This window comes from Bos taurus, chromosome 4 (genome assembly GCF_002263795.3).
Source record: "Bos taurus isolate L1 Dominette 01449 registration number 42190680 breed Hereford chromosome 4, ARS-UCD2.0, whole genome shotgun sequence".
NCBI lineage: Eukaryota > Metazoa > Chordata > Mammalia > Artiodactyla > Bovidae > Bos > Bos taurus.
In genome coordinates, this window is record NC_037331.1 from 27,184,642 (window position 1) to 27,210,631 (window position 25,990).

A 25,990-nucleotide genomic window follows, 5' to 3' on the forward strand; every position below is an offset into this window, starting at 1 on the left:
ATTTTTGTTTTCTAGATTACTGTTTAATGCAAAGAGCAAGCAACAAAGCCTGAAACTAATATATTTGTCCAATAAAAATACTTAAAGCTACTTTTACATGGAATGTTCCTTGTCAGTATCATCTGCTTCCGAATTATGTTTTATTTTAGATAAACTGCACTTCCCCGGTGGCTCAGACGGTAAAGAATCTGCCCGTAATGCAAGATACCTAGGATTGATCCCTGGGTTGGGAAGATCCCCCGGAGAAGGAAATGGCAACCCACTCCGATATTCTTGCCTAGAAAATCCCATGGGTGGAGGAGCCTTGTGGGCTACAGTCCAGGGGGTCACAAAAACCAGACATGACTGAGTGACTGACACTTAGATAAACTAAATTATGGTAATTTCTAACCTTATACATTAAACCAGTAGAGTAGAGAGAAGAGATGGCTTAGGCATTTGATTGTTGATGGGAGAGATCACTGTATGTGAATAAAAAATAGAAAATAGATGTAGATTCTTTGCCGCAAGGTTTGGCAGACTTTTTCAGTCCGGGCAGATAGTAATTATTTGAGGCTTCACATCCTGTACTGCCTCTGTCACACTCAACTCTGCCTTTGTGGTGTGAAAATAGCCATAGACAATACGTAAGTGAATGGAAGTGACTGTGTTCCAATAAAACTTTGTGGAAACTGAAATTGAAAGTTCATGTAATTTTCACATGTCATGAAATGTTTTTTCTTTTTAAAAAACATTTAAGAATGTGAAAATCATTCATATGTAATAAATAGCAAGCAGAAAGACAGGAGGAAGGCTGGATTTGGTCCATAGGCCAGGGTTTGCTGACCCCAGCTTTATAGGGTTCTGTTCCTTTTTAATGCCTTAAATTATTTCTTATACTTTTGTTTGTGTAAATTATGCTACTTTAAATTGTAGACTGATTATCTCAAGCTGTGCTTAAAATATTGAGAAGTATTCTGTAATACTGACAGTTCTCTGAATACAGCCTATTTCTATAAACAGATACTATGAGTTCTACCAGAAATAGAAATTTTAATGACAGTCTAATTAAACAGAAGAGAAAAATTATTACATTTTCTTATGCCAAATTATGAATGTCTTTAATTAAGACGCATATACTGTCACATTGATTTCTCTTTATATATGTTAAAAAATTAGATTATTGTGACAACTTGAGGCTCTTCTCTGAGGTGGTAGACACTTTGACTTACCTAATAAGTTGTGCCTTAATGGCTAGTGACCATATTTTATAATTCACAGGGAATCATGAACCAGAAAAGCTCTGAAATAAGGAAAAATAAACCACCACAGTCTATCCTGTCAAATCTTTTCTCATACTGTCAAAAAACAGCTGCCTCTTCCTTTTTGTTACTACTTTCCTTCCTCAATTAAAAAAGTAATCTAAAAATGTATGAATAGTACATTCAAGTCTCATTAACAGTTTACAGTTAATATGATTCACTCTCTCTTCTTGAACCAATCCAATGGGATTTAGCTAATCAAGTACTCATGATAACTTCCTTATTAGGCAGTCTTTACCTGTGAGTTAGTAGATTTCAGATTAGAGAGTAAGATGAATTTTTAAAAACTGTCTTAACTCAAATTTCTATAGATAAAAGGACGAAATACTAAATTTGAAGTTCCTAAATACAGAATCGTTTCTAAAGAGAGCATTGAAACACCTAAGAATTCACCAGTGTGTCAAAATAGGTGGAAACGCGTTCCACAGCACATCTCTCTGTGGTATATGTTGGCAGTTACAAGCAAGTGCTTTCCTTTTACCTCAAAGAAATACATTATATTCTTTAACAGAAAACTTTTCATTCTCATTTACATCAAGGCACACTTCAAGATGAACTGTGTAGAAATTAAGTTGGATACCTGTTTTGTATAACTCAAGAAGAATAATAGTGGAGTGGCTAAGGCCATAGACTCCACAGCTAGATGGTGTACGTTCTAATTCCTGTTGTACCACCAAGTAGCCCTGTGACCTTGGCCAGTTTCCTCAGTGGCCTACATTTTCCTCATCTGTGAAATGAGGTTCATAATTACGTCTACCCTTAGGTTATCAGATAGCACAACCTCATAGTGTAAAGGAGGATAGATGAATTAACATTTCTTTCAAAGCAGTCAGATCAATGAAGGCACACAGTAAATGTAATATTGATGTTGGCTCCATAATTTAAATTAAAACAACTCTGCAGACCAATCAACAGTATGGTACTAATCTTTGTTCTTACCCAAGTTTAGAAAACCAAATTTGGAATCAGCATAGGGAAGTCACGGGTTTTTAAAATGCTCAAGACCTGCATAATTATTTAAAAACTCATATCCAAAGCACTTCCTGACAAAGAATAGTGGGTATTTCTACTTATGAGCATAAGTGGTGCCACCATGTGGCAATAACATATACAAAGGTACCAATGCATTTGCCTGGCTAGGGTTGAAATTGTGCAATATAAGATGAATTTTTATTTTTTAGCATTGACTTTTACCCCCAAATTGTATGTATAAAGTGAAAGTTTATTATTTCCAAATCATACTTTCCAAATTCTCATAGTACCATGAAATAGTAATGCATTTTTCTTTGAAAGAGAACTAATGTAATTTGGCTCTGATTTGAGTTTAGCAAGTACAGAAATAATGCCATTAGAACGTGTTTTCCAAACTGCACTCTGTGGAGTCTGGATTCCCAGGGAAAGGGACTGGGGAGGAGGTGAGTGGGTGGGATGCTGGTTCTTCCTTCACAGTTGCACTAGTGCTGGTTTTATACGTTAGGAGTATTCATAAGTTTTTATTTGAAGAAAGTGTTCCGCTGTTTAAAGAAATGTTTCCATGTTTTAAAAGTGAGCACAATCCTATATTAGAAGGGTTTAATGGGACTTTAAGACTTTGGATTTGCAATAAAGATTTCCTGAGAACTTAGGCAACAACTGAGATCTGAAGAAGACGGGGCCTGGGGGTGCAGAAAGTGCCTGGGTTGAAGTTCTAGTCCCATTATGCAAAATCAAAAATTAGACAGTAGAAAGGAAAAGACATGATTTAAATCAGAGAGGAAAATGAGAGAAGCAATATGCATGGCACTTCTGTACTTTTTCTCGTCACATTTTCCTGCACTGTTTCATATATGCTGCTGTCTTAAATATATTAAGCATTTAAACTTTCAGAAAATATTGGAGTTTTTATTTGTAGGTTAAAGGCAAATTGTTTCTTGATGGCAGGACACAAGGACCAATAAAAGCTCTATTTTTCTTTTGGAACAGAACACGGTTACATACTTCTGCAAACAATAGTTCCTGATAGACGGGAGGGAACATATTCTTTGAAAAAAATTTATTTGCTGAATAAACAAGTGTACTTTGTTCAAAAAGGGTGTTTGAGAGGGGTTAGAGAGGGGTATCTGCTGAGAGAATCATTTAAGCAACTACTACTTATTAAGCTTATATTACATGTCAGATGATGAACTGACTTCTGGAGTTAGAGGGTAATGCCCTGCCTCAAGTATTAAGCTCTCATACTGAGAAGGAAGTTGTGTTAGCCATTTGCAAATAATAATAATTTAGTACTGTCTCTAACCTAGAAGAAAATGCAAGTTGTAGAAGAAAATCCAGAGGAGACCGTTTACCCCACCTTCATTGTAGTTCTTACAGAAATCAGTTCGCTGTACATCCCAGGTGGTGAGTGGTACGAATGCGTGCGTGCGTGTCACGTCACTTCAGTCATGTTCAACTCTTTGTGACCCCATGCACTGTAGCCTGCCTGGCTCCTCTGTCTATGGGATTTTCCAGGCAATAATACTGGAGTGGGTTGCTATGCCCTCCTCCAGGGAATCTTCCCTACCCAGGGGTAGACCCTATGTCTCTTATGTCTCCTGCATTGACAGGAGGGTTCGTTACCACTTCACCTGGGAAGCCCATATGGCTGAATAAGTAGCACTTTTTAGTTCAATACCTGTATTACCTATTTTAAAATACTAAGATTTCTCATCTACTGAAAGTCTCATTTACAGGTATCATCATATCTAATCAATCTTTTATCTCAATAACATGGATTAGGCTCTTAGCTCCTATTACCTTGAAGTCATATAAATTGGTTTGATTTTGTTTCCATACTTCAAGAAGCTCAATGAAGCTTTTACTTGGTTCTTAAATAGTGAAGAACTAGCAAACACTGTTGATACTTTAGAACTAAGTGGGTATTACAAATGAGTTGGCAATTCATGTTGGTGTTATGGTTTGTTATGACTGCTTAATTCAAAGGCATATTTGCAGAGAGGGAATTTGAATTAAGTAAATCAAAATAGTAAGGCTTTGATTAAAAAATTAGCTTTCTTTAGCTTAAATGTTGATATTTCAAGGCCTACTGATATTTTAGTCATTTGTGGTTATTTTTGTTTCCTATTCAGACCCCTGGGAAATAAGAGAATAGTAAATCCAAGCTCAGATTACTTCTTGCATTTATTTTCTTTTCATTTATGTCATGTATTAGTGCACCTTAAAGAAACTAGACATGTGTAACTTGAACAGAATCACTACGAGGGAGAATTATATTTCTGGTCTAATCAATTTAAATAATTCATGTTATAAAAATTATTTTTTTTCAAATTTGATTACTAATTCTATTCACTAGTTATGATGCAATCATAAATATCACCATTGGAAAATAAGCTAAGAATATTTATTTTTATCACTAAAGTGAAATTCAGGAAAAATTATCATCAAACTGAAGTTGTATTACTTGTTTTCTCATTTTTTATGTTAGCCACGTTCAAATTTATTAATTTATTTTTTTCAGAAAAAAAATATTCTTTCCAAGACAGAAATGATTCTATACATATCAATAGTTTATCAGTTCTGGTATAATTTTCTCATAACATGGGATGGTCATTCATGAATTAGGCATTACTGTTTAGATAATTCAAGATTATAACCTACTGATGCTAACAGCATGAACAGGTAAGTTTTATTTTGCTCAGTGCTTCCCTAGCCCACTTGGGTGGTTCTAATCTGTCAGCACACTGAATGTTAAGAGATACTTTGGGGTCTGGGAAATGTGAAATGACACCTTAGGTGGAAAAAGTTTTGAGGTTGATTTTTTCAAATACTTAATCACTTTTGCCAGAAACACATTCACTTGTCAGTAATTTAAGCAGTCAGTATTTATCAGAATTCAGATAGTCAAGAAAACCTAATAAGGAATTGCTCTAGGAGTTTAACTGGATACGTGTATATGTGTACGTGCATGTGGATTTCTAGTTTTGTCACCATATGATTCGTCACCATCACTCATTCGTTTATTCCATGATTCATTTCAGGTATGCACTGAGGCATTACCATGCTTTTATGCTATGCCAGGCACTGAAACTTTAGTTCCTCTTCTCATGAACTTAGAATAATGGTGAAGGGAGTCAAACAAATGTTATGAAGTGAGTTGCAAAATTTAATGAGAAAATGCAATAAGATGCAGGTAGAGATCCTACATCAAATCATTTTTAGCTAAGATATGAAGGATAAGTAAGAATCTGTGTATAAAAATGGGATGGGGTGGGATTGGAATTCAGAAAGAGCTAATGTTTGTATGAGAAATCTCTGAGACATCAGAGAGCACGATGTGTTTAAGGACTGAAAGAATATTGTTGTGACTCAAATGAAGGGAGGAAAGCATATCATAGACATCATGTTAAAGATTGGGGTTACACTGGTAGGTATTATCCAGGAAAGTGACAGAAGACTGCTTTCATAAGATAGGCAGTGATAGTAGAGAGCGCTTGATGAATTAAAAAAATATTTAAGAGTAGAAAAAATTATTTATGTTGATTGTGTATGGATAATCTAAAGGGAAAAGAGTCAGATATCACTTTCGTGTTTTTTGGGTGCACAAACTGAGACCCAAGTTACTGGAGAAAAAACGGCATGAGACAGGTAAATGGAGTAATACTTCTGCTTTATTGACTATGCCAAAGCCTTTGACTGTGTGGATCACCACAAACTGTGGAAAATTCTTCAAGAGATGGGAATACCAGACCATCTTACCTGCCTCCTGAGAAATCTGTATGCATGTCAAGAAGCAACAGTTAGAACTGGACATGGAGCACAAGACTGATTCCAAATCAGGAAAGGAGTGTGTCAAGACTGTATATTGTCATCCTGCTTATTTAACTTATATTCAGAATACATCATGTGAAATGCTGGGCTGGATGAAGCACAAGCTGGAATCAAGATTGCTGGGAGAAATATCAATAACCTCAGAAACACAGATGATGCCACCCTTATGACAGAAAGCAAAGAAGAACTAAAGAGCCTCTTGATGAAAGTGAAAGAGGAGAGTGAAAAAGTTGACTTAAAACTCAACATTCAGAAAACTAAGATTATGGCATCCATTCCCATCACTTCATGGCAAATAGATGGGGAAACAATGGAAACAGTGATTGAATTTATTTTGGGGGGCTCCAAAATCACTGCAGATGATTGACTGCAGCCATGAAATTAAAAGACACCTACTCCTTGGGAGAAAAGCTATGACAAACCTAGACAGCATATTAAAAAGCAGAGAGACATTTTGCCAACAAAGGTCCGTCTAGTCAAAGCTGTGGATTTTCAGGTAGTCATGTATGGATGTGAGAGATGGACTATAAAGAAAGCTGAGCTCCGAAGAGTTGATGCTTTTGAACTGTGGCTTATACATATATCGGTGGCAATTTTAGAATAGATGTTAGGCTGAAGAGAGAATGTCACTATACAGAAAGCAAATAAAGCCCTGAAAAAGAAAATATTAATATCTCCATTGAGAGTCCTGGAGAGAAAATAGAAGAGGGTCCAGGTGGGATTCTGGAGCATCAATATCACTGCATTTAATGCATCATGTTTTATACATTGGTTTATGGGTTGATGTACATAAGCACATGAGTTCTTGGAAGGCAGCCCCTTCTCTTATTGATTAAAATCTGTTTGGCATTTAATATTGCTTTACAAATATTCACTGAATAAAGGTATAAATGAAAAGTCATATGTCAACCTGATAATACTATAAGAATAGTGATTTTAATGTTATTTTAGATACGTACAGCCCTAAACAGTCTGATACTCTCTTTAGATAGTATTAACTACATTATACTTAAGAATTTATGCTGGAATATAATTACTGAGGCAAAGAACTAGAGGAATGAGATAGAAACAGGCATCAGGCTTGGACCAGCTCTCTGTTAGCCTGATGCTATGATATAACCAACCCCTTGTGGATCACAACCTTGTTGTGGCAAAGGGGCTTGCATAACTCTGTCAAGTTATGAGCCATGCTGTGCAGGGCCACCCAGGACGGATGGATCATAGTGAAGAATTCTGACAAAATGTGGGAAAATCTGACAAAATCCTCAAAATCCCATTGAGGATGGGATGGCAAACTCCTTCAGCATTCTTGCCACAAGAATCCATGAACAGTGTGAAAAGAAAAAGATATGGCACTGAAAGATGAGCGCCCCCAGGTTGGAAAGTGTCCAGTTCGGAAAAGCGGAGGGTAATTACTGATAAGTGCAGGAAGAATGAAGAAGCTGGGTGGCCAAAGCAGGAATGATGCTCAGCTGTGGATGTGTCTGGTGGTGAAAGTAAAGTCCGATGCTGTCAAAAACAATATTGCATAGAACCCTGGAATATTAGGTCCATTAATCAAGGTAAACTGGACATGGCCCAGTAGGAGATGTCAAGAGTAAACATTGACATCTTAGGAATTAGTGAACTAAAATGACAAAAATGGGCAAATTTAATTCAGATGACCATTATATCTACTACTGTGGGCAAGAATCCCTTAGAAGAAATGGAGCAGCCCTTATAGTCAACAAAAAAATCCGAAATGCAGTATTTGGGTGTAGTCTCAAAATGACAGAATGGTCTCGGCTCATTTCCAAGAAAAATCTTTCAACATCACAGTAATCCAAGCCTATGCTATGCCCCAACCACTAATGTTGAAGAAGCTGAAGCTGACTGGTTTTATGAAGACCTACAAGACCTTCTAAGAACAACTCCAAAAAAAGATGTCAGCAAATTTGAAAAACTCAGCAGTGGCACAGGACTGGAAAAAGTCAGTTTTCATTCCAGTCCCAAAGAAGGACAATGCCAAAGAATGTACAAACTACCATACAATTATGCTTATTTCACATGCTACCAAGATTATGCTCAAAATCCTTCAAACTGGGCTTCAGCACTACATGAACTGAGAAATTCCAGATGTGCATGCTGGATTTCAAAGAGGCAGAGGAACCAGAGATTAAATTGCCAACATTTGTTGGACCATGGAGAAAGAAAGGGAGTTCCAGAAAAACATCTACTGTATTCTTTGACAATGTGGATCAAAACAAACTGGAAAATTCTTAAAGAGATGGGAGTACCAGACCACCTTACCTGTCTCCTGAGGAACGGGTATGCGGGTTAAGAACAATAGTTAGAACCGGACATAGAACAACTGACTGATTCAAATTGGGAAAGGAGTGTGATAAGGTTGTGTATTGTCACCTTGCTTATTTAACTTCTATGCAGAGTACATCATGTGAAATGCCAGGATGGAATCACAAGCTGGAATCAAGATTGCCACGAGAAATATCAGCAACCTCAGATATGCAGATGATACCACTCTAATGGCAGAAAGTGGAAAGGAACTAACAGCCTCTCATTGAGGGTGAAAAAGCTGGCTTCAAACTCAACATTCAAAAAACTAAGACCATGGCATTTGGTCCTATCATTTAATGGCAAATAGATGGGGGAAAAGTGGAAGCAGTTGCCAATTTTCTTTTCTTGGGCCCCAAAGTCTCTGTGGTTGGTGACTACAGCCATGAAATTAAAAGATGCTTGCTCCTTCGAAGGAAAGTTATGACAGACCTAGACAGTGTATTGAAAAGCAGAGACATCATTGCCAACAAAGGTCCATATAGTCAAAGCTATAGATTTTCCAGTTGTCATGTATAGATATGAGTGTTGGACCATGAAAAAGGTTGAGTACTGAAGAATTGATGCCTTCAAATTGTGGTGCTGGAGAAGATTTTTGAGACTTGGACTTCAAGGAGATCAAACCAGTCGATACTAAAGGAAATCAACTCTGGGTATTCATTGGAAGGACTGATGTTGAAGCTGAAGCTCCCAATACTTCGGCCACCTAATGCGAAGAGCTGACTCACTGGAAAAGACCTTGATGCTGGGAAAAATTGAAGGCCGAAAGAGAAGGGAGCAATAGAGGATGAACAACAACAGCAAAAATAACCAACAAGATATAAAGCATAAAAGTGTTCATAAAATTACAAAGTTCAATTGCTTTGGTTCCAAATCAATGTTAAAAGAAATGGGTTATGAAGGGTTAGTGGGATTTCAGAAAGAGAAATATCAAGGTGGTTTTGTGGCTGTAGTTCAGTCGCTCAGTCATGTCTGACTCTGCGACCCTATGGACTGCAGCACGCCAGGCTTCCCTTTCCTTCGCTGTCTCCCGGAGCTTGCTCACACACACATCCATGTTGGTGGTGCCATCCAACTAGCTTGTCCTCTGTTGTCCCCTTCTCCTCCTGCCTTCAGTTTTTCCCAGCATCAAGGTCTTTTCCAATGGGTTGGTTCTTTGCATCAGGTGGCCAAAGAATCGGAGCTCCAGCTTCAGCATCAGTCCTTCCAATGAATATGCAGTGTTAATTTCCTTTAGGATGGACTGGTTGGACCTCCTTACAGTCCAAGGGACTCTGAAGAGTCTTCTCCAACACCACAGTTCAAAAGCATCAGTTCTTCAGCACTCAGTCTTCTTTAAGGTTCAGAGTGGTTTAAATGAATTTAAATCAGCCTTGTGAAGTCGAAGGAAGGAAAACTTTTAAGTTCTTCCATTTGTTTCCCAAAGCCCATGGATTCTACCAGAAAATCTGTCTTTGGTGATCAAGGTAACCAATAATGAGAAAGGGACAGTGAATCTAGAATCACAAAAGCCAGGTATCCCCCACTGCTGTGCAAGAGCAAAGTTTAACATTCTTCGGGGTAGGATTGACATCCTATGTGTGAAGTTGCATAAATACGACAAAGACTGTAGATGTTACTTACAGACCTTCTTCCATCCATTTTCCAAGACCTCTCCAATTTCAAGAAGGCTCACAGTGAAAATTGTATTTTAATACTTGAGTTAGCTGACCAAGTGATCAATAGAATTGTGTATGTGCATACAAAGAGTTTAAGACACAGTAAACCAGATAACTTCCTAATTGGCAGTGGGTGTCAGTGTTATTCCTTATTAATTTTGGTTTGGCCAGACAGTACAGAAATGGCAGGGCATGGCAGTACATACTATACAGAGCAAGTAGCAATCTTTCTGGCACTTCTGACAAATGAGCATCAGTGAACATCTTGGTATTGAGCAGTTTCATAAATGACCTGGTATCATCAGGATACATGTAGACATATGTTAATAGGACCAGCCTTCCTTAGCGAAGCCTGCAAAAAAGAAATAGGAAAATATTAGTGAAAGACATCTATTCCTGATGAAATTTCATATAAATTCTTGCAGAGTCTTCCATATACTTAAACAGTTATTATAGGCTATACTTCGAAAAGAACCTGATCACACATTTCTGAGAGAGCTATTCCACATTATTTTTTGAACCCTGAACTACTGAGAAGCCCACTTATTTGACTGGGTGATTTTAAACAACAAAATGGTACAGCCAGCAGCCTTTTCCCATGGGTGGAGTCTGCAGGCCCAAACTCTCACAGATTTCTGTGCAGCAAAGGAGGAACAAAAGAAGCTGAACAGATGATCAAAGCAACATTTGTTTCCCCAGATCTGGCAATTGTTGTTCATATGTCCACCTGCGAGTGGTTTTGGTCAACCATTTCTTGGTATGAGAACTTAATTTCCACATAAACTGTCTCTGGGTAGCAGTGGAATGGAATGTCCTGAATATTAGCATAGCTGCTGTAACTATGAGTATTAACTGAGATATGTAGTTAAACATGGTTCCATTTTTGTCACAGTTTTTCAAGTCTCAACTTTTAACTAAATTGACACATATGAATTGGTGGGAGATTGTCCCTATGCCATTTTCTTTTTGTGAAAGCCTGTGCTTTGCACTACACTGCTTCGGAATCTCATTCAGAGGAACAGCATGAACAGGCTTCAGCCATTGTTGTGATAGTTGTAAATGGTCAAAATTTGCATTCTTAGAATTTTTCCATTCGTGAGGTTTGCAAGTTATTCACTTAAAACATTCTTAAAATGGATGGCTTCTTGTTTGTAAGCCAGATGATAAAGAAGCAACCAGAGAGTCCTGTTATTGAACATAAGAAGATTCTTCCTATTTACCAGTGCCGTAAGTAATAGCATCTAAAGTGAAGATTTAAGCAACATGCCAAAGTACTGAGTTTTCTCAGTACTTTGAACTCTTTAATGGTCTTGGTATTTTAAAAAAAAGTATTTATTAAATTTAATTACAACTAAACAGGAATATGTATTGCTTAAATAAATATAGTTATCATACATATATATATGAGCTGGGATTTATATTTTGAAATGGAAGCTTTTCTGTGTCCATGTTTCTTAATAAACTAAAAACTATTTCTAAAAATTTCATGGATTGATAAATGCTAAACACAAGAAGGAATAACTGTCAAAGAATAATTGAGAAAGACACTGAGGAAAGAATGAGTAGAACTTTGTAAAGTGATAATAAGACTAGTTAATTTAGATGTGGAAAAGTTCCGACTGGGCATTTGGTATTAGAATAATAATATGTGTGTGTGTGTGTGTTTGTGTGTGTGTGTATCTTGGCGTGTATTTGAAATCTCAGACAAATAGTGGGTGAGTCCAAGTAAAGTTATATCTGTTAAGAAAATAGGATTTGATGGGACTTGCCTGGCAGTCCAGTGGTTAAGACTGTACTTCCAATGCAGGAGATGACAGAGTTTGATACCTGCTCAGAAAACTAAGATCCCACATGCTCCATGGCACAGCCAAAAAAAAAGAAAATTGGATTTGTTCCCTGGTGGCTCAGTTGGTAAAGAATCTGCCAGCAATGCAGCAGACCTGGGTTTGATCCCTGGGTCAGGAAGATCCCCTGGAGAAGGGAATGGCAACCCACTCCAGTATTCTTGCCTGGAAAATCCCTTGGACAGAGGAGCCTGGCAGGCTACAGTCCATGACACACTCACTTATAAGTAATGCTAACAGTCAAAGAGTCGGACACGACTGAGCAACAACAAATGTTAACACTACTATTTGTTATCATCAACTTCCTTCTAACTTATGTATCCCTGGCCGCCTGTTCTAAGTAATTTGTAAGGACTTTGCATGTTCCTAGACAAGAAATGCAGTGGCACCCCACTCCAGTACTTTTGCCTGGAAAACCCCATGGATGGAGGAGCCTGGTAGGCTGCAGTCCATGGGGTCACTAGAGTCAGACATGACTGAGCGACTTCACTTTCACTTTTCACTTCATGCATTGGAGAAGGAAATGGCAACCCACTCCAGTGTTCTTGCCTAGAGAATCCCAGGGACGGGGAAGCCTTGTGGGCTGCCGTCTATGGGGTCGCATAGAGTCGGACACGACTGAAACGACTTAGCAGCAGCAGCAGCAGACAAGAAATGCTGTGAACAGTGATGATTCCTTTTCCTCATTGATAAAGCTGGTTGTTATTTTTTCCTTGTAAGTTGATTATTTCTAATTATGATAATACAACAGCTGTTAACAGTGACCTTTCTTTCACATTTTGTGATGTGTAGGTGACTGTAACTTGTTGAAACTCAGCCCTGGTATTGTGTTACTATTATTGTTCCTGGGGAGGCTTATTAGCCTGTCACCGAAGATGTAAGAAAAATCCATCTTCCCTTTTGGAATATGATGAGCCTTTGTCACCCACAATGCAATTAATGTTAAAAATAGAAAGAATGGTTATGATATGATTATGATTAGACAGAGATGAGCTATTGTCCAAGTAACAGGAACTGATCCAGCAGGCCAGAGATGACCTACACAGAACCATCAGTTTGCTGATTGCCATTTCTCTCTGAGTTTGATGAAATATTCATGCCTTTGCTCTCCTCTCTGCAAGCACTATTGATTTCTTGTATAAACGCTGCTATATTTAGTCTAGACAAATGGAATGTGGATTGCTGCTGAATAAATTGGATGAAAGACTGGGATCTTGCCTGCCGCTTTCTCTCAGTCTTGGGCAATTATTTATAATCAAGGGCAGTTTTTGTAAGTTGAGGGTGATTTTTCACAATTTAGTGATTAGTCTCTGAACAAAGGCAAGCAGTTAGACACAATCATTTCTGTTGGGATAGCAGGTTAAGAAGTCAAATTACCCTTTGAGTCTTAGACTAGCTGTATCAGAGAGTTCTGGGACTCTTTTCTCCTTATCTTTTTTGTTTTCTTTTTTGGGGGGGTTGGGGAATTGATGATTATAGTTTACAGATAATAAGAATGCCAGAAAGAAGAGATTCCAGGTCTCTTGAAATTTTACATTTTGTGTTCATAGGGTTAAATATGTTTATTGAGATGTCCATGTAAATACTGAGGCTTTATTTTGGCCTTTTGGGTGTAGAAATGAAGTATATCATTAACAGCCATTGCTTTTGATTGGAATAATGCCACCTCCATAAATTAATACTCAAAATCTCATGTTACTCCAAAGCCTTAATTGACAGTTCTGCATTGGACAGTGTAACCAAAGATCTTACAGGCCCTCATTCTCACTGAGTTTCAGACTTGTCAAAGTTAATATTTTTTCTTTTGCAAGTATCATGTTTTAGAAGATACTGTCCACCAAACTATGGTTTATTAATAAATCATTTTTCCATTTTCATTAAAATGACATGTCAGTACCATTACTGCAAACTCTTCTGATCTGTATGTTGAAAAATCACCAGTGTTGTCAACCAAGATTGATAACAGGTTGCCCACATCCAGTGCACAGTCATGCCTCTTCACACAAACCTCTGTGTACACACAATTCACATGGTAAGCAAGATATTAATATTTCATTTAGTGTTTGAAGCCTTAATTTCTACAAACAATTTCTGTTAGCCTTTCTTAACTTGCTGAAAATAGCTCTTAAATTCACATGGAATATTAACTTCATAGTTTCCAACCGGCAATCTGCAAATTTAAGTTACTCAGGGTAGGAGTCAGAGCATTAGATGCAATTGTAAAAATATGAAAAAATAGGGGGAAATTGCTCATATTTCCACCTAAAATACAACTTTCTTTTGTTTTCTGTCTCACCAGTCTTAGCTAGTAAAATTCAGAGATTAATACCATTAAATCTCCAGTAGAATATATGCTCAATGACGACTAGAGTTTTTTTGTCTTTTTGTTTTACTAATAAACCCAAACATGTAGAATCAACTTGGGAATTTAAGGTTCTCAATAAATGTATATTGACTAAGTTAAATTCTAGTTGAAGAGTTACCATAGGGTATATGTCACTTTTATTATTGTTCTTTCACTTAATGTTGTAACAGCATTTTTCCTGTTCCCATAAACATTATTTTTAATGATTACATATTTTCCATGAAATAGATGTGACATATTTTACTAGACATCTCCTTGTAGTTGATGATTTCAATTAAAATAATAATACTTAACAATATGACATCGGACTGTTTCTTCCTATGTTAATTTTATTTCCTTAAGATACATTCCAAGAGTTGGCAAACCTGAATCAAATGGTAGAAATATTTAATTCCTCTTGCTACCTGTCACCAAATTGTGATATCACATATCACTTTTTAGGTAGTTTTAAACTGATTGGCAGTGCCACTTGCAATATAGAGTTGTCTGCGTGGTCGTATGTTTGCCCTGTGGTACATACATATATGCATATATGTGAATCACATATATGTTCCCTTGTCTATGGAATTCTCCAGGCAAGAATACTGGAGTGAGTAGCCATTCCCTTCTCCAGCTGAATATGATACTCAATAATTAGAAAATGATGCCTTATTTTGATTTAAAATTTGCATTTCTTTACTTTAGTGAAGGTGGATTTTTTATTTATTTAGCTATATTTGTTTTCTTGCCTTAAATATTTTCTAGAAGCTTTAGTGTTTTTATTTTCTAATATTTAATAGAAATCATACACAATTTTATTTTCATATTTACTCCTAATATTTTTGTTTGCTTATTCTCACAGTGTTCATGATTTATTCTAATACACAGTAAATTCCACTTTTACATAATTTAAAAAAGCATTTATTGAGAAGTATGCTGAATGTTGTTAGTCTTTGAATTATATTATTTAATCCTTTTAACAACTCTGTGTTGTTACTGTTAATGGTAATTATCTCCATTTTACATGTGAGGAAACTGAGACCCAGAGAAATTAAATAACACACTCAGGGTAACACAGTTACCCAGAAGGTAACACATCCTTTTATGTGTTATGGGAACAGGCATTTAGGTTTAAAGCAGAGTTTGAAAATTGGCAACCTGTATGTCAAGGTCCATTTACAGAAGCATGTTTTTCCAGTTCCCATAATTTAAAAAAAAATTCCAATTATTTAATTGAAAATTAGGTAACTTCTGTCTACACTGGGTCTGTATTTGCTTTCTACTCACCATTTCCCACATTTTAGTATGCAGATTTGTACTTTTCTTTGCTAAGTTCCGTAGCCCTGCAAATACACTATTTTATAAGCTTTTCCTTCTTTATTTTATAAGCTTTACTTCTTGAGGAATGTATCTTCTGATTACAAACAAAAATGTTTGTAAGTGTACAAGTTTGTTTGTGTTAGAAGTTTTCTAATATCACATGGCATCTTTTCCTCAATAATGTTGCATTTTTTGTCTTAAGTCAACTTGAATTTGACCAGTGGTCCAGTAGAATAGGTGTTATAAATGAACAACTTTTATACCTGTGAATCTTTGGAGTCATCTCTTTGAAAAAGGGAAATGTGAAAGATTTCATGGCAAAGTACAAAGTGCTAGCTGAAAATCAGCATTTTATCAAATCTAATATACAGAAGACCTTTTTATTATTCTTGTAAAAAAACAGAACTAAATTTATTGGTACATTGAAAGAAATCTAGTAGGGTATAGTGTCTTTCACTTCTAATTTGTTTCCAGATCAGTGTGCTAATCTTCTGTCCTCTGTCACCCACCCCCACCTCTTTTTTGGTTTCTCCAGTCGATGTGAAGTCAGAGGTTCCTGTGGGCCTGGAGCCCATCTCGCCTTTAGACCTAAGGACAGACCTCAGGATGATGATGCCCGTGGTGGACCCTGTTGTCCGTGAGAAGCAACTGCAGCAGGAGTTACTCCTCATCCAGCAACAGCAGCAGATCCAGAAGCAGCTTTTGATCGCAGAGTTTCAGAAGCAGCATGAGAACTTGACACGGCAGCACCAGGCTCAGCTTCAGGAGCATATCAAGGTAGCAAGCGTTTCCTTGTCTCTGACTATTGACTCTGGGAGTCTGGCCATAACATGGGCATAAGAGGGAGCAAAGTGGGGATGTTTCATTCTGAAAAGATATGGATTCATGGCTGGGAGGAAACTGGGGTTGTACAAGTGAAAACCTAGAGTAAGTAAAAAGAATCCTGGCAAAAGTCCTGCTTTGCTTCTTGGAGAGGAGCTTCTACAACTCCTTTATCTGTTAGTTTATAGCATCAATATCTGGAAATAGTAACTTCTTACCCTTTTTAAGATTCTCTTCTACATGATTTTGTCCATTTGCCACATCTACTCTCCATCAAGAAGAACCATGAGCCTGAGGAGCTACATTTTATGTGTCTAAAGAATCTACATATACTATTTACCAGAGAGGATAAATTAATCACATTATGTGAAGAGAGAGCCTTTACTTTTTATTTTTTTTATTTTTGTCTTTGGTCTATAAGTAGATGTCCTGGATATACCCTAATCTTCCTTATGGAAAAAACTTCATAATGTATTCATTCAAAATAATAACATAATGAAAAACTGGATAGAATTATATATATATATATATGTGTATGTGTGTAAGAAACTGGTACAGATGTTTTCAGTGTTTTTATTTAAGTCTAATAGATTAGATAAGAATTTATTGAAAGAATTTTGGGAGTAGTTGATAATTTGAGACCCAAGTCGTTTAATTAAATTATTCTAGGAGAATTATGTTCATATCCCAGAGTTTTTTGTGATTGACTATTTTAAGATCATTCTAGATGTGTTTGTATCTATTTAGTCTCTTGTATCATCCGAGATAAGTATTACTTCAGTTTTATTTGTAAATGTCTTTCAACTTCTTGACAAAGCTATTTAAAACAAAGCTATTTTGGTCTGACTTAGTAGATGCTTACTTTGAATTTATTATGACAGTAATATAAAGCAGCAAATATTTATAATAAAGTTTTTTATGTCCAACTCCTTCAAAAAATGACTTATCTATATTAATATATTATTATAATAAGGTAATATGATATTATTTCATACTTTATTATATTATATTATAGGCACTTGATCTTTTACTCACTTGAATATCAAGTACAAACACATTTACATGGTGTTAATATAGATAATTAATCTACGTTAGTATTATAAACTTTTACCATACTGATTATTATAGTGTCTGAGAAGGTTAAGATGCTTTTTCCTCCCTATGTTCCTTGTTTCGTAACTCCTTAGCCAGCAGGCCTATTTTATCTTATTTTTCAAAAAAAGCTCTTTGATATCTGATATAAACTGTAATATTTTTTTCCTTTAACTAAAAGAACTTTACTAAAAGAACTCTTCCCATTATTGATCTGTAAGATATCCTAAAAATAAGAATGAGGATTTTAAGTCCCATATGGAATCATGGCTATATATTCTGCAGTGTAGGAAACCTTCATTTAGTTTATAGACCTTTTTTTTTTAATGATTCTTAAACATTATTTCGGAGAAGGCAATGGCACCCCACACCAGTACTCTTGCCTGGAAAATCCCATGAGCAGAGGAGCCTGGTAGGCTGCAGTCCATGGGGTCGCTAAGAATTGGACACGACTGAGTGACTTCGCTTTCACTTTTCACTTTCATGCATTGGAGAAGGAAATGGCAACCCACTCCAGTGTTCTTGCCTGGAGAATCCCAGGGACGGCAGAGCCTGGTGGGCTGCCGTCTATGGTGTCGCACAGAGTCGGACACGACTGAAGTGACTTAGCAGCAGCAAACATTATTTCAGTTTGACCTTTGAGACATTAATAGTAACAGTGATGTCTGGATTCCTTTCTTCAATAATTCTAGACATTTTAAGATGGCAGTGATGAATGAGTACAAAATTTATATTCTTCACCATACTTTAAGATTTACATAACTATCTGGTTCATTTTGTCGTGTTTTACAAGCCATGTTGCCCTGAATATTGGACAGTACTAACAAGTTACAGCTTCATATGCATCTTTTCATTTATGTTTGATGCCTTTTATAGTTGTAAAGATCAATATTAAAAATTTAAAGTAATTTGATTTTACTCAAAAGTTAATAGTAGCAAGTAGGTAATTCTTATTTTGCCCCCAAACAAAGTAGTATATAGCAGGTTTATTGACATCTGGAAAATACTGGATAAGGGGGGAGAAAAATGATTCTGAGATAGCTAAATGGAAAACTTAGTTTTTGGAATGATTTTTTAGATTAAGTTGCTTTTTCAGAAACTAAATATACACTTAAAATTTCCTTTTAAGTTTAAAAAGTGTTTTTGCTTTAATTTCTTTTTAACTTTACTGTTTTGTATTATATATTATAAGGCTAAAAGTTGATGCTTTTAACATTCATTTAGTTTTGTTTTTTTTTTAATAAGAAAGACACAGCATGATGCTTTACTTATTTATATTAGTGTTTTGAATCTTTGGCTTTTATAATCAACATCTGTTGAATTAGATGCTGTTGTCCCATTTTTCCACCTAGTAATCTGAGGCTCAGAGAAATACTGTAACTTGCCCAGGGTAACATAGCCAGTAAAGATTTGTAATCTTGCCTTGTCTGCCTCCAAAGCTGCTACTTCATTCCGCCTCTGTGTTGGACTAGAATATCTGAAATTGGAGGAGTGAATTTTTTTTCAAACCTCATTCCTTCAATCCTCAGCAATGAATAGTAGCTGTGAAAATTAAATTCTGTGCTTTTCTAGATGCCTAAGAGAGATTAATATTCATTTCCTTTTAGGCTTTGGGTGGCACTTAAATCAATTTGACCCACCCCAGTATCTGTATAGAACTAACATTTAAGGCAAAGTTTAAGCAGAATTATGAAATTTTTTGTTAGAAAAGAGAATTATTAAGAGACTAGTAGAGCACATCCAGAATGCCAGAGATTGTAATATGGAAGGAAACCAGCAATGCTTCTAACCATGTCCTGGGACAAGAGAAGCTATCATGTTTGACATGCAGAGTTGGCTTCCTGTTGCTCCACAATAATTCTTATGCCATTCCACATAATTTTTTTTGTTACTTTTCAATGTAAATTTCAGAGTCTTAGGCACCTATCTCATATAAACAGCAAATTATACTAACTTTATTAGTATCAAAGCAAAATTAATATTGTTCAAACTTGCAACCTAAATTTCATATGCATTTTGAACATAATGCATGAGGGAGATTATTTCTCTGTCTTATATCTGAGGAACCCATGCTCTGAGTAGCTTAGTAAATTGTCTGGATCTTGTATCTAGCAATGTCAGAGCCTAGGAGAACTCAATCTTGAGCTCTTCCTCAGTGGGCACATTTACAATTATTCCTTGATGTATGTTTAACAGTCTGAGAAAATTGAAAACTCAAATGGATTTTAAGAATGCTTTATATTCATGTTGTACCTTATGTAGAAGTGAATTCAAGAGACTCAAACAGCCAAACAGTAGTGCATCAAAGTGTACTCTTGTGGAAGTGATTACTTCTTGACCAGTCTGTAACTGAGTTTTGTGTGCTGAGTGAACTAATTAATTAGACTTGCTACTTTGAGAAAATAGCTTGTGATGGATTTAGGGATTGTATTCATCTATTAAAAACCTTCTCTGTAAGGTTTTGAAACTTTTAGCCTTCGTTTTATTTCAGATGTATTTTCCCCAAATTAATTCATATCTCACTATTCTGCTCAGTTTGATTATGTTCATACTGTTTCTTAGGATAAGAAGTTAAGATTTCAGTTGTTTATGTTGTGAGGGACTTGGTAAAACAGACTTCTGGAAAATTCCTGGCTTTCTTTGCTGTATCATATATTACAGATGCACAAAGAAAAGTCACTCAAGGAACTGAAGATCTGAGTGAATTCGGTAATATTCTGATAGGACGGCATAGGTAATGAAGCTACCTAAAAACTTGCTTGTTAATGACAGTAAAACAATTAATGGCATTAGTTGCTTGTCTTCAGATTTCAATAATATACAAAAAAAAAAGGGTAAAATGTAAAGTAAATAGTAGTAAGTTCCAAAAGCTCATAACATTTCGATTTTGGTCATTGATGACTATGAAGCCTAAAGAAATTGCACACTCTCATGTCTTTCTCTTCTCGCAAGTTGCAACAGGAACTTCTAGCCATAAAACAGCAGCAAGAACTGCTAGAAAAGGAGCAGAAACTGGAGCAGCAGAGGCAAGAACAGGAAGTAGAGAGGCATCGCAGAGAACAGCAGCTTCCTCCTCTCAGAGGCAAAGATAGAGGACGAGAAAGTAAGAGGCACCAGGGTAAAAGATGGATCTCTTCCCTCATCTTTAGCTGACTGTCATTCAGAAAGGAGCCTGATAAAGAGTGGAATTAAACTTGTCAAAATTGTCTGTGTTTAAGTAAAAGAATAAATTATGGGCCCAAATGTAAAGCTTTGACATTCACATGTCAGCTGTCTGCATTCAGTCTACAGGCATGTTTGGAAGTAAACTTAACCTTGTTTGGCAAAGATGATAATATCTTTTATTTTGTACCTTAAAAATAACGTTATGCTAAAGCAATATGGCTATGCCATTGTGTTTCATAATAAACTTACTTCCACATTACTCCACCTTCTTCCCATTCAAGTAGTGATTGCTCTTTAATAAGTCAAGCCTTGTCTCATTTAACTTTTTAAGTACCCAGACTTTGGAAAGATTTAAAGTAGAACTTGTGTTAAAAAAAAAAAAAAAAACTATCCACAAGAGGGAGACAGATCCAAATAATTCCCCTGCATGAGGTCAGTTCAAAATCAGGTCGTAGCAAGGTTTAAAATGTGATGACTTGAACTGAAATTGTCAGCATTATTTATTTGTTTAATGCTCAAAAGTTTTTTTTCTTTAAAGTTAGTTTTTGAAAACTGGAAATTCAGAAGAGCTCATTTTAATGTGTTTAATCACTTATATCGTCCCCCAAGATTCCTGACTTTTAAAAAACAGTGCTTTGTTCCTCAGCAGTATTTTTTAAAGCTAGGAAAAAACTACTATTAATTCTGGGAATCCCCGTTCTGTAAAAGCAATTAAATCATCGGAGGTCTTTTGAAAATTGGCAGTTGAAGCAGTAGTTATGAAACATTACTATGTCATTTTCTAAAGCCTGTTTAGACTCTCGTTTTTTCTTTTAATAGGAAAACTCATATGCTGTGACCAGTAATATTCCAGAGGCAGGAAAGGACAGAACCCCAAATCACCATCTGTTTCTGTGTGTGTGTGTTTCAGGGGCAGTGGCAAGTACAGAAGTAAAGCAGAAGCTTCAAGAATTCCTGTTGAGTAAATCAGCAACAAAAGACACTCCAACTAATGGAAAAAATCATTCCGTGAGCCGCCATCCCAAGCTCTGGTACACGTATGTTCAGCGTTTGGCTTTCTTCATCCCCAGGGGTAAAGATCACAGGTTCTCAATTCAGCCGACCTGGGCACAGATCCCTGGCCTGCCAAGTTCTGAGCTATATGGCCAAGGGCAAGTTCCTTGAATTCTCTAATGCTTGGAATATTTCTCCGTAAAAAAGAGGATTTCTGGAAAGGTCCTGTAAAATAATGTGGTAAAGTGTGTAACAGAGATTAGCTCTTAAATAAGTGTTAGCAAGTACCACCTTGAGGGCTAGAAAGTATTATGCATGTTCTTTGCCAAATGAATAACTGATAAATGTAAGGTGGGGCATAGAAATTAATTCATATTTTGCATTTTTCTATTCTCAGATGGTACATCTGATATCTTTACAATAATTTCTTAAGATTTGGCTGGTTGAGATTTTATTTTACTTGGCTTGATATAAGATGGAGATCTGAGTTATTTTTTAAAAGTCCAGAAGATTTTTGACATAATTAAAAAAAATAATAAAAAGGAAGACATATGAAGGAAGAGAAGGGAAGACAAGAAAAGTAGCTGACTGATACATCTATGTTTTCAGTGATCAGTTTACCCCTGCTACTGCTGCTAAGTCACTTCAGTCATGTCCGACTCTGTGTGACCCCATAGACGGCAGCCCACCAGGCTCCCCCGTCCCTGGGGTTCTCCAGGCAAGAACACTGGAGTGGGTTGCCATTTCCTTCTCCAGTGCATGAAAGTGAAAATTGAAAGGGAAGTCGCTCAGTCGTGTCCGACTCTTCACGACCCCATGGACTGCAGCCTTCCAGGCTCCTGCGTCCATGGGGTTTTCCAGGCGAGATTACTGGAGTGGGGTGACCCTGAAAAATGAGAGTAGATTGGTTTTTAACATATAAATTGATACATTATACACTGTGGTATTACAGTTTTTTATGCAACCATATTTCTCCAAGTCCAGTGCAACACACAGTTCTTTCTGTAAGGTATGAGGGAGGTGGTATTTTTAAAGAATCAGGAGAAAAACTGATGGCAAAGCATATTTCAATATAGACTAATAGATTATACTTTCATCTCTCTCATATCTCTTCCTTGATGGCTCAGATGGTAAAAGTGTCTGCCTACAATGCAGGAGACCAGGGTTTGATCCCTGGGTTGGGAAGATCCCCTGGAGAAGGAAATGGCAGTCCACTTTAGTAGTCTTGCCTGGAAAATCCCATGGATGGAGAAGGCTGGTAGTCTACAATGCATGGGATCTCAAAGAGTCAGACACAACTGAGTGACTTCGCTTTCACCTCTCATATTTATAAAATATGTTTAGGATTTTATACTTACATATTTTTAATTACTCACATCATAAGGATAAGGGAGTATATGCTTGATTATTTGATACTCTGTTATCTTGACATTTCAAGCATGCCAGGAGTTCTAAAGAGTTATTGTTTTTCTAATTCTGTCTTATAAGTATCTTCCCATTTCTGCATCCGAAAACAAAAAGGTAAATAAGGCAGATTCCAGAATGCTATATAAATAATTTTTAATAATTTACAGAATTTTTATCATGCACGTCGATTGACTTGAAAAACCAATCTCTGAAGAAAATTTCCACATGTTCAATCAACATCAAAAATATTGAAAAACAAATTTTGTTGTATATATATATACATATATACAACAAGTTACATATATAATTTATAACTAATTCATATCCCTTCTAAGTTAAAGCCTCTTTTAAGAAAAGATACTTCCTTTTTTTAAAAGTGGGAAGCAGCTACATGCAAACAACTTGTCAGCTGAAAATTCTTTAGCTGTTCCCTTGGGTATATTTGATATGGCTCTCCAGTGTTACTTAGCAATCTTTTTTTTTTTTTTTGTACTGAACAGTAGGATCCAACTCCTGGATAGCTAGCCATAAGTCATTAATTTGTGAAATCTGAAGTTAATACTTTTTTTTGTCAATAGTGATCAGATGAAATATCCTCACACTAGTTATCTTGAGACTGTTGATTCAAAGAAATAATACTGGTAGAATCATCATGGTGTTGATACTATGTCCTCTCTGATGTTTGCTTCATATATAATGATTATAAATGTTTATATTGGCTAAGTAGTCTATGTTCAGTCCTGAACTATTCTCCAGTGACACAACTTTATCTCTTTCACTTGTATTAATGCCGGAAAGATAACACATTTTGAGAGTTCAATTTCATACAAAGAAGAATGTGTCTTCAGTCTCTACCTTGGAACTGCTGTCAAAGTCAGGAAACCTGGGTCTCTTGGCATAGTACTCTCTCCATGTACTTTCATGGGCTACCTAGCAATTTTTAAAAACTGAAGTCCTTCTCTATGTTTACTTTTACCTGGGTTGTTCTGCATAGTTGACCAAAAAGGATTCAGATGATGACTTTTCCATTAATATGGCTCTTAAGAAAACACACATAATAATCTCAGATACCAAAACTCAAGCTCTTTGTAAATTCTGTCTTTTAATGAAGCAAACTTTTCTATGTGGCCACATGACCAAACACACAGTGGGCATTCTTGGGCATCCTGCATCATTCTATAACATACTGCTAAAGTGAACTTGGTTACGTGAGGCTGTGGTTTGTACACACTAAAAAGGAAGAGCATAAACACAGCTGAGATACGTGTTGCAGCACATGCAACTGATTATTGCTGACTAGTGTGCAGTAAAAACTCCAGGACAAATGGTGAGCCCTCTTTTTCTTTTGTAGGGCTGCCCACCACACGTCATTGGATCAAAGCTCTCCACCCCTGAGTGGAACACCTCCATCCTACAAATACACATTACCTGGAGCACAAGATGCAAAGGATGATTTCCCCCTTCGAAAAACTGGTAAGTCAGTTTCACAAGAAGACTTCACTTGCTCTTCCATAGCATTCCTTGTAGTTTTATTTTGCCATACGTCTAGAGGAATGTCAGAGGATTTGTAATCATAGCTATTAGACTCTCCAACCTCTGCCCTCAGCAGAAGCAAATATGTACGTGTGCGTACACACACACTCCTATTTCTGTTAATACATCAATTCATTCGATATATTATCAAAGTAGTTTTTTGATTAATCACATTTAGATTTTAGACAAATTATTTTCTTATTAGCAATGATGAGGAGAATTAAATAAAATAGAAGCTTGATTTCTCAGAAAATGTAAATCTCCATTAATGAGGACCTCTGTAGTTTCCTCCATTATCTGGATTTTTATTGAGCCTTACTCATTTACCAGAAAAATGGAAATAATATTCTTCTTTTTCCGCACACTTTTAAAAACCTTAAATTGTAATTGTTTACTAAAACAGACAAGGCCACGGCTTACCTTCTGAGTAAGTGTCTTGCCGAACGTCTCACAGATTGTAGAAGTCATCGTGAAGCTTTGTAGCTAATAATCTCATGTGATTGTATTAAAATTTGCTTAGGGAAACTGGGATGATGAGTCTGGAATAAATTTGGAATTTAGTCATCAACTCTATGGCTTTAGGGTCTGTATTTGTTTTCCCGTATTGCTTTTTCACCCTCTGACATGTGCATATCTAATGTGTTATATGCTCTGTTCCTCTATAATAAATGTATTTAAACTTTAGCTAGGCATAAGCATAAATAGCATTTGTATATGTGATGTTATAAAGCTTATGATATTTTCTAAATATAGTTCTTTAGAGAAAGTTTTAAATTAAAAAATATAACCAAAACTGATGTGAAAGATATTCAAAGCAGATAGTTTGGTTCATTGTATTTTACTCAGATCTACTTGAATAAGTGTAGGTTTGTGTAATTTGTATATAAAATCTACAGAAAAAAATGATTTTTAATAATTATATTCATTTTCCCAATTAATTTTGAATAATTGAAATGAAAATAGATTGTAAAAACACATGTTGAAGCTGTTTTCTGTCATATAGTTTACTTCCAACATAATGAATATCTAAAAATAAAATCAGTCATTAGTAAGAATTTGCTCTTATCATCTAGCCCATATTGTACCAGGCACTGGGGAAGGATGGCCAAGTATTGCAAAGCATTTCGTGCCTTTTTATTTTAATAGACCAAAGGATTTTGTGCTTCTACTGTAAGATACTAGATAGAGTAAAATACTTCAATAAAAGGAAATACAAAGGAAAGAATGTTTTATGTAATGCATGAGAATTTCACACTGTTATCTACCAATCAGATCACTTTTCATATAAATAAACTTCTCTGGGATAAAAGGAATAAAGCAAATAGTGAGCCTCCACATATTTCTAAAACATGGCATATAGTTTATGAAAATTGATCC

At 36.1% G+C, this 25,990-nt stretch overlaps 1 protein-coding gene across 11 annotated transcripts in view; it reads left to right on the plus strand.

Annotated features, from left to right (window-relative positions):
- HDAC9 (histone deacetylase 9) overlaps positions 1-25,990 on the plus strand; it is a 988,950-nt gene that overhangs the window by 499,517 nt on the left and 463,443 nt on the right. For 9 of the 11 annotated variants that reach the window (XR_009494194.1, XM_059885810.1, XM_059885813.1 and 6 more), the window contains 4 exons: positions 16,137-16,378; positions 20,468-20,618; positions 21,591-21,717; positions 24,432-24,553. Coding sequence is in view for 10 of the 11 variants with exons in the window: in XM_059885810.1 (XP_059741793.1) it covers positions 16,137-16,378; positions 20,468-20,618; positions 21,591-21,717; positions 24,432-24,553 (642 nt within the window). In the remaining variant the exon portion in view is untranslated. The remainder of the gene's footprint in view (positions 1-16,136; positions 16,379-20,467; positions 20,619-21,590; positions 21,718-24,431; positions 24,554-25,990) is intronic. The other 2 variants (XM_059885811.1, XM_059885814.1) reach the window with 1 other exon arrangement.